This window comes from Chlorocebus sabaeus, chromosome 6, assembly GCF_047675955.1.
Source record: "Chlorocebus sabaeus isolate Y175 chromosome 6, mChlSab1.0.hap1, whole genome shotgun sequence".
Classification (NCBI taxonomy): domain Eukaryota; kingdom Metazoa; phylum Chordata; class Mammalia; order Primates; family Cercopithecidae; genus Chlorocebus; species Chlorocebus sabaeus.
Window position 1 is genome coordinate 50,265,220 of NC_132909.1, and position 8,681 is coordinate 50,273,900.

Genomic DNA, 8,681 nt, shown 5'->3' on the forward strand with positions numbered 1-8,681 from the left:
GCTAGGCAAGGTGGCGGGCGCCTGTAGTTCCAGCTACTTGGGAGGCTGAGGCAGGAGAATGGCGTAAACCTGGGAGGCGGAGCTTGCAGTGAGCCGAGATCCGGCCACTGCATTCCAGCCTGGGTGACAGAGCAAGACTCCGTCTCAAAAAAAACCAAAACAAACAAAAAAAACTAAGGCTTCAAGTGATCACAGTTAAAATATAGAAATAATTTTTTTGGGAGGCTGAGATGGGCGGATCATGAGGCCAGGAGATCGAGACCATCCTGGCTAACACGGTGAAACCCCGTCTCTACTAAAAAATACAAAAAACTAGCCGGGCGAGGTAGCAGGCGCATGTAGTCCCAGCTACTCGGGAGGCTGAGGCAGGAGAATGGCGTAAACCCGGGAGGCGAAGCTTGCAGTGAGCTGAGATCCGGCCACTGCACTCCAGCCCGGGCGACAGAGCGAGACTCCGTCTCAAAAAAAAAAAAGAAAGAATTTTTGTATGTTCATGATAGTGTTAAATTTATGAGGAACTGAGTGTGGAGAGTTCTGACAACAAAGTCATACCACCAAACCGAGACTACAGGATTATATGGAATTTCTCAGGAATTCTGAGAATGGATCCTCACTACTGCCAATCTCACCCCTCCTCCTATACACACATGGGGGATGTTTTAGGACTCCATCTCCCTTGAGGATGTGGCTGTGAACTTCACCCTGGAGGAGTGGGCTTTGCTGGATCCTGGCCAGAGGAATATCTACAGAGATGTGATGCGGGCAACCTTCAAGAACCTGGCCTGCATAGGTAAGGGTGACATAATTTCTCTACTTAATTAAGGAGAGAACAAGTGTTTCTTGCACAACAACTGTGTTCCAAGATTTAAAATGTGGGAAAGGGCTGGGCACGGTGGCTCGCACCTGTAATCCCAGGTCTTCGGGAGGCCAAGGTGGGCAGATTATGAGGTCAGGAGTCTAAGACCAGCCTGACCAACATGGTGAAACCCCGTCTCTACTAAAAGTATAAATAATTAGCCAGGCATGGTGGCAGGTGTCTGTAATTCTGGCTACTCAGCAGGTTGAGGCAAGAGAATTGCTTGAACCCGGGAGGCAGAGGTTGCAGTGAGCTGAGACTGCACCATTGCACTCCAGCCTGGGCAACAGAGCAAGACTCTGTCTCAAAAGAAAAAAAAAATGTGGGTAGAGAATACTTTAGTAAGTAAACCAGACACGCTCATAGCTAATCATGGATCTTAGAGTGTTATAATTTTCTTTAATTTCTAATAATTTATAGTGGGTTCTCTGGGCTTGTATTTTAGGGGAAAAATGGAAAGACCAAGATATTGAAGATGACCCCAAAAACCAAGGAAGAAAACCAAGGTGAGTTGCATTCATGAGTAATTAGCCCCTGAGAAAATCTTACTGTTTCATAAATTTCAAAAGCCAAGCAAGCAAAACAATAAGCACAGTTTCAAGTTTATTCATTCTTAGAAAATTTTTACTGAAGATGTTTCATTGAAACTGTCATGGGCTGGGCAAGGTACCTAATACCTCTAATCCCAGCCTTTGGGAGGTGAAGGCTGGAGAATTGCTTGATGCCAGGAGTTCAACATCAGCCTGGTCAATATAGAGAAAACCTGTCTCTACAGAAAAAAAAAAAAGTCATAGATGTTCAGGGTGTGAAAAGAAATCACTATGAAACAGTATGTAAAAATCCTGGCCGGACATGGTGTCTCATGCATGTAATCCCAGCATTTTGGGAGGCCGAGGTGGGTGGAACACCTGAGGTCAGGAGTTCAAGACCAGCCTGACCAACATGGAGAAACCCTGTTTCTACTTAAAAAAAAAAATACAAAATTAGCGGGGTGTGGTGGTACATGCCTGTAATCCCAGCTACTTGGGAGGCTGAGGCAGGAGAATCGCTTTAACCCAGGAGGTGGAGGTCATGGTGAGCTGAGATCACACCATTGCACTCCAGCCTGGGCAGCAAGAGCAAAGCTCCATCTTTAAAAAAAAAAAAAAAAAAAGGCCGGGTGCAGTGGCTCACGCCTGTAATCCCAGCACTTTGGGAGGCTGAGGCAGGTGGATCACGAGGTCAGGAGATCGAGACCAGCCTGGCTAACATGGTGAAACCCCATCTCTACTAAAAAAACAAAAAAATTAGTTGGGTGTGGTGATGGGCGCCTGTAGTCCCAGCTACTCGGGAGGGTGAGGCAGGAGGATGGTGTGAACCTGGGAGGCGGAGCTTGCAGTGAGCCAAGATCGCACCACTGCACTCCAGCCTGGGCGACAGAGCGAGACTCTGTCTCAAAAAAAAAAAAAAAAAAAAAAATTCTTGACTATTTTGATAATAGCTATGGTCACCACCTGTTCTAGAGTATTGAGTATATTAGCTTTCAAACAATTTAGACAGGGCAGATAACATACAGTTTCTCTGAAAATATTTAAAATGTAATTCTGGTACTTGCTAATAAATATAAGATCGTTAATACAAAACTATTAATAATATGGTACTCATTTTTTACAGCAGTCCTACGGTTGAAACACTCTGTGAAAATAAAGAGGATCGTCCATGTGGAAAAAGCAGTAGCCCGATTCCTGATCTTCATACGAACCTGGAAACTCCTACTGGATTAAAACCATGTGACTGCATTGTGTGTGGGGAAGTCTTCATGCATCAAGTCTCCCTTAATAGACACATGAGGTCTCACACTGAACAGAAACCAAATGAGTATCATGAATATGGAGAGAAGCCACATAAATGTAAAGAATGTGGGAAAACCTTCACTCGCAGCTCCAGTATCCGAACCCATGAAAGAATTCATACTGGAGAGAAACCATACGAATGTAAAGAATGTGGCAAAGCCTTCGCATTTCTCTTTTCCTTTCGAAACCATATAAGAATTCATACTGGAGAGACACCCTATGAATGTAAGGAATGTGGGAAGGCGTTCAGATATCTTACTGCCCTTCGGCGCCATGAAAAAAATCACACTGGAGAGAAACCCTACAAATGTAAACAGTGTGGAAAAGCCTTTATCTATTACCAGCCTTTTCTAACCCACGAAAGGACTCACACCGGAGAGAAACCTTATGAATGTAAGCAGTGTGGGAAAGCCTTCAGTTGTCCCACGTACTTACGGAGTCATGAGAAAACTCATACTGGAGAGAAACCTTTTGTATGTAGGGAATGTGGGAGAGCCTTCTTTTCTCACTCAAGCCTTCGAAAACACGTGAAAACCCACACCGGAGTTCAACCTTATACATGTAAGAAATGTGGGGAAGCCTTCAAGTCGTCTAGTTCCTGTCAAGTGCACGAAAGAACTCATTTTGGAGAAAAACCCTATGAGTGTAAACAATGTGGTAAAGCCTTCAATTCTTCAAGTTACCTTCAATTGCACGAAAGAGTTCACACTGGCGAGAAAACTTACGAATGTAAAGAATGTGGTAAAGCCTTTCTTTATTCCACTCACTTTCGAATCCATGAAAGAACCCATACTAGAGAGAAACCCTATGAATGCAAACAGTGTGGTCGGGTCTTCATTTACTTCAGTCACCTTCGAAGGCATGAAAGAAGTCACACTGGAGTGAAACCATGTGAGTGTAAGCAGTGTGGCAAAGCTTTCACTTGTTTAAATTCCCTGAAAGTACACAAAAGAATTCATACTGGAGAAAGACCCTTTCAATGTAGACAATGTGGTAAAGCCTTCAGTTACTCAAAGTCTCTGCATGTGCACGAAAGGACTCATACTAGACAGAAGCCCTAAGAAAGTAAACAGTGTGGCAACGCTGTCAGCTGTATTAGTTCCTTTTGGATGTATGAGAGTACTTACGCTGGAGAGAAATTCAAGGAATGTAAACTGTGTGATTAAGCCTTCAGTTGTCCTAATTCACTTTGAAGACATGACTCATGCGGCAATGAAATATTTGACAAATATGGGAGGCACTTCCACTCTCCTGTAGGATTGCAAATATGCGAATGGACTCCATGGACAGAAACCATATGAATGTAAGGAGTGTGGGAAAGCCTTCACTTCACAGAATCTTTTAAAGATACCTGAGAATATATACTGAGAGAAACTGTAAGGAAAATTCTTTATCCATCCCATCTTTTGTGGTTTTTTTTTTTTTTTTTTTGAGATGGAGTTTTGCTCTTGTTGCCCAGGCTGGAGTGCAGTGGTGTGATCTCAGCTCACTGCAACCTCTGTCCCCGGGTTCAAGCGATTCTCCTGCCTCAGCCTCCCAAGAAGCTGGGATTACAGGCATGCGCCACCACGCCTGTCTAATTTTGTGATTTTAGTAGAGGTGGGGTTTCTCCATGTTGGTCAGGCTGGTTTCAAACCCCCGACTTCAGGTGATCTGCCCACCTTGGCCTCCCAAAGTGCTGTGATTATAGGCGTGAGCCACAGCTCCCAGCCTTTTTTTGTTTGTCTGTTTTTTGAGATGGAGTCTCACTCTGTTGCCATAGGCTGGAGTGCAGTGGTGTGATCCTGGCTCACTGCAACCTTTGCCTCTTGGGTTCAAGCGATTCTTCTGCCTCAGCCTTCCAAGTAGCTGGGATTACAGGTGCCCACCACCATGCCCAGCTAATTTTTGTATTTTTAGTAGAGACAGTGTTTCACCATGTTGACCAAGCTGATCTTAAACTCTTGACTTCAAATGATCCACCCACCTCGGCCTCCCAAAGTGCTGGGATTACAGGCATGAGCCACCACACCTGGCCCCCAGTTCATTTTAAAACCATGAAACCACCCACGCTGGAGAGCGGCCTTCTTTAATGTGAGCAATATGGGAACATCTTCAATTACACGTGCAGCCATTGTCGAGATTCTTCATAGGAAGAATTAAAGGAATGGGGAAGAAGGACTTGGGTCCCAGCAGGCCTTTTGTGGCATCCAGTCAGAAGTTAGGAAACACCCTCTAGGGCAGTGGCTGCCCTCAGCTCACACACATGACTGGATAGAAGTGAGAAGACTCCCAGAATCTGCCTTTAAGTTTCCGTCAGTGTCCTCGGGTCAGACTGTGGGAGTGCTGTGCTTCTAACCTTACAGTTCTCCCCAAGTGGGATATGCCTGTGGACATCCTAATTCACAGACATTGTCAGCATCGCATTATTCCAGGGCTGTTTTGAGGTCATCTCCAGCTCCATTTCCCATCTCAAACCTACACTTTGGATACTTACTGGGAAACATGTTTAAAAATTCACATCTAAATTTCTCTGTGGCAACCCCAGGTGGCTCTGAGGTGAGAGGGCTGAAGAAGCAGAGCCTGTGTCATGGGACACATTCCCCTTGACCACACAGCACGCGCTCTCCTGCAATTACCAGCCCTGTACCAACCACCGCAGTCAGAATAATCTCAAAACTGCTGGTGGAGTCACAGAGACACACTCTGCCATGTCTTAGCTGTAGGACACTCAAAATGCTTACCTCCCCTAACTTGCTTTCCCCATTTTCTGGCACGTTCTATCCTGAGATATTCCGCAGCACATGCACGGATGGTGCTCCGGCCTTCTCACGTCAGTGCATGTCACGTGCATCCTGCTCCAGGACTGGTTTCCTAGCCTCCCACTAAGAGTAGCACCTGGCTGTTTTTGGAAAAGGACGCACGCTGCAGAGCTCCAGCTCTGTTGTGTATGGGAGGCGCTGGCGTCAGGGTTCACAAGCCATGGAACTACCTTGCTTCACATCTTATGGCAAGGTGAACTCAACTCCCAATAAACTGCTTGCTGGAGCCACCGAATTCTCCCTTTTCTGAATTGCACAGGCATGATAGGTGTCGGGTCTGTCCTTTGTTGGGGTCAGTCCACCCTTTTCTTAGAGAGCAAGTCAGTGTGTTCTAGAAGGGAGGTGGCAGCATTGAGGGAAACCAGGTCACCATCTACCCTCATAACAACTTACAGTCTCCCTGGGTCCCAGAAGTGATCTTTCTGTCGCTTGGAGACCTGTAGTCGGAACTCTCTAGGCCTCTGGCCTCCACCCTCCTCCAACAGCAGGGATGGGTCAGGTGGCAGCATCCAACACCACGGTGAAGATACTAGGGTCCAGAGGCTGACTGGAGCAAAGTTTGCTGGCAGCTGAGGCCTCAGTGGAAGTGATGGCTACCGTGGAGATGCAGTGGAGGACCCGGTGGCTGAACCAGGAGATACACACCTTTGCTTCTCTCACCAGGAACATTTATGGTAGTTTGAGGGGTTGGAACATTATTACTCAACCCATTTCAGGTCCTTATTTTCGCATTCTTGGGCTGCCATGTTCTGCTTTTGTAGAGACATGATTATTGTACTGTGGGAGGTCGGAAAGTTTGAGATTCCTTCACTGTCAGAATGGGCTCAAGGAGCCATCTTTTGTGATAGGTGTTGGGGAGCTAAGGGGTATCTCTGCTACATGGAATGGGAGTGAGAACATTCACTTTTTGAAGGACAAGTATATGTGGGTCTGTGATGACGTTTGTGTAAAATCCATTTGTGTATGTGTCTGTGTGAGTCCTAATATTCAGTAAATATTTTCCTCTGTGTAACACTCTCTAATAGGTATAGTTAACAAAGCTGTGCTAATATCTCTGTCCCCTTGATCCTGACATTCTGGAAGACAAGAAAGCAAGCAAGAATATATATGGCACTGTGGTGGTTATTCCTGAGGAGCCAGAGAAACCTGGAGAAGAGATCAGAACACCTGAGGTCCTTCTGTCTGGGAGCATCTTTTAGTATCTGGGCTGTTACATCTGTGGATTTGTGAGTTTGTGTTTGTCCACCTGTATGTACAGTGACAAAGTGTGTGGTTTTTGTATATTTGTCTAGAGGGCTGTGTGTATATATATATTTTCAAATATGGAATGCTTTTTTTTTTTCTTTTTTGAGATGGAATCTGTTGCCAGGCTGGAGTGCAGTGGTGTGATCTTGGCTCACTGCAACCTCCACTTCTCGGGTTCAAGCGATTCTCCTGCCTCAGCCTCCCAAGGAGCTGGGACTATAAATGTGTGCCACCACACCCAGCTAAATTTTTTTGTATTTTTAGTAGAGATGGGGTTTCACCATATTGGCCAGGATGGTCTCAATCTCCTGAACTTGTGATCCACCCGCCTCGGTCTCCCAAAGTGCTGGGATTACAGGCGCGAGCCACTGCACCTGGCTGGGTTTTTTTTGGGGGGGGGGTTGTTTGTTGGTTAGTTTTTTGAGACGGAGTCTCACTCTGTCACCAAGCTGGACTGCAGTGGCATGATCTCAGCTCACTGCAATCTCTGCCTCCCAGGTTCAAGCAATTCTCCTGTTTCAGCCTCCTGAGTAGCTGGGATTACAGGCATGTGCTACCACACTCAGCTAGTTTTTTTATTAGTAGAGATGAGGTTTCACCATGTTGGCCAGGATGGTCTCAATCTCCTGACCTTGTGATCCGCCCACCTCGGCCTCCCAAAATGCTGGGATTACAGGCTTGAGCCACCAGGCCCAGCTGGAATGCTTGTATTTTCTTGCCTGATTTCCCTGGGAACACCCCCCCTTAACATTGAATGGAGCTGGTGAGAGCAAACATCCTTGTTTCTGATGTTAGATATTAAAAATATGGTTTTTCACCATCAAAGATTTTGTTAAGTTTTTCATACATGCTTTGTAGCAAGCTGAGCACATTCTATTCCTAGTTTATTGTGGGTTTTTAATCATAAATGGGTATTATGTCAGATGCTTTTTTGCATCGATCAAGACTGTCATTTTTCCATCATTTCCTAATGTGGTGTATTCCACTGATCAGTTTCCATATGGTGAACCATCCTTACATTCCAGGGATAAATCTCACTTGGTTATATTGCATAATGCTTGAATATATTGTTTTATATGCTTCGCTGACATTTATTTAAAGATTTTTGCATCAGTACTCATAAGGGACAGGAATGCCATCTTCCTTGCTCTCACACCATGTCACATTTGCTCGAGAGCCCTGCATTGTTCTCCCTGAGACCTCATTTTTGTAATAAGCCTTTTCATATTCTCGGTGTGTATGTGCACCACATAGCCATCAGTGTCAACATCCAAAGCACACCTTTTCAGGCAACCATAACAGCTGGCACTGTCAGCAGGATGTCTAGATGTTGGTCACCACGCAATGTTTAGCCTTCCCTTTCTCTCAGGTGCTAACCTGCTCTGCTATCTGGCGGCCAGCATGCTCCTTTGAGCTGCTGCTAATTGCTGCTCTGTGTTCCATTGTTGAGGCCGAACAAACTTCTGTTCCAGATTTAGCCAACCAAAGATGGCAGTTTCTATGTCTTTTTTTTTTTTTTTTTTTTTTTTTGAGACGGAGTCTCACTCTGTCACCCAGGCTGGAGTGCAGTGGCTGGATCTAAGCTCACGGCAAGCTCCGCCTCCCGGGTTTATGCCATTCTCCTGCCTCAGCCTCCCGAGTAGCTGGGACTACAGGCGCCCGCCACCTCGCCTGGCTAGTTTTCTGTATTTTTTAGTAGAGACGGGGTCTCACCGTATTAGCCAGGATGGTCTCGATCTCCTGACCTCATGATCCACCTGTCTCGGCCTCCCAAAGTGCTGGGATTACAGGCTTGAGCCACCGCGCTTGGCCCAGTTTCTATGTCTTTGGCATTTAGGAGCAGGAGTATCGGATTTGGGTCCTCCTTAAAATGTTCTGGGGCTAGGAGTTTTCAGTTTGCCTTTCTATGTAGAATGAAGCTGGGACTGATGCTAGGTGTTGGCCTTG

General features: G+C 45.8%; 1 protein-coding gene across 3 annotated transcripts in view; it reads left to right on the plus strand.

Annotated features, from left to right (window-relative positions):
- Nucleotides 1-7,559, plus strand: part of ZNF490 (zinc finger protein 490) — a 32,902-nt gene extending 25,343 nt beyond the window's left edge. For 2 of the 3 annotated variants that reach the window (XM_007995396.3, XM_037992082.2), the window contains exons 3-5: nucleotides 664-790; nucleotides 1,302-1,362; nucleotides 2,510-7,559. In XM_007995396.3, the coding sequence (XP_007993587.2) occupies nucleotides 664-790; nucleotides 1,302-1,362; nucleotides 2,510-3,749 (1,428 nt within the window). In that variant the 3' untranslated portion in view covers nucleotides 3,750-7,559. The remainder of the gene's footprint in view (nucleotides 1-663; nucleotides 791-1,301; nucleotides 1,363-2,509) is intronic. The other variant, XM_007995398.3, reaches the window with a different exon arrangement.
- The last annotated feature ends 1,122 nt before the right edge of the window (nucleotides 7,560-8,681 follow it).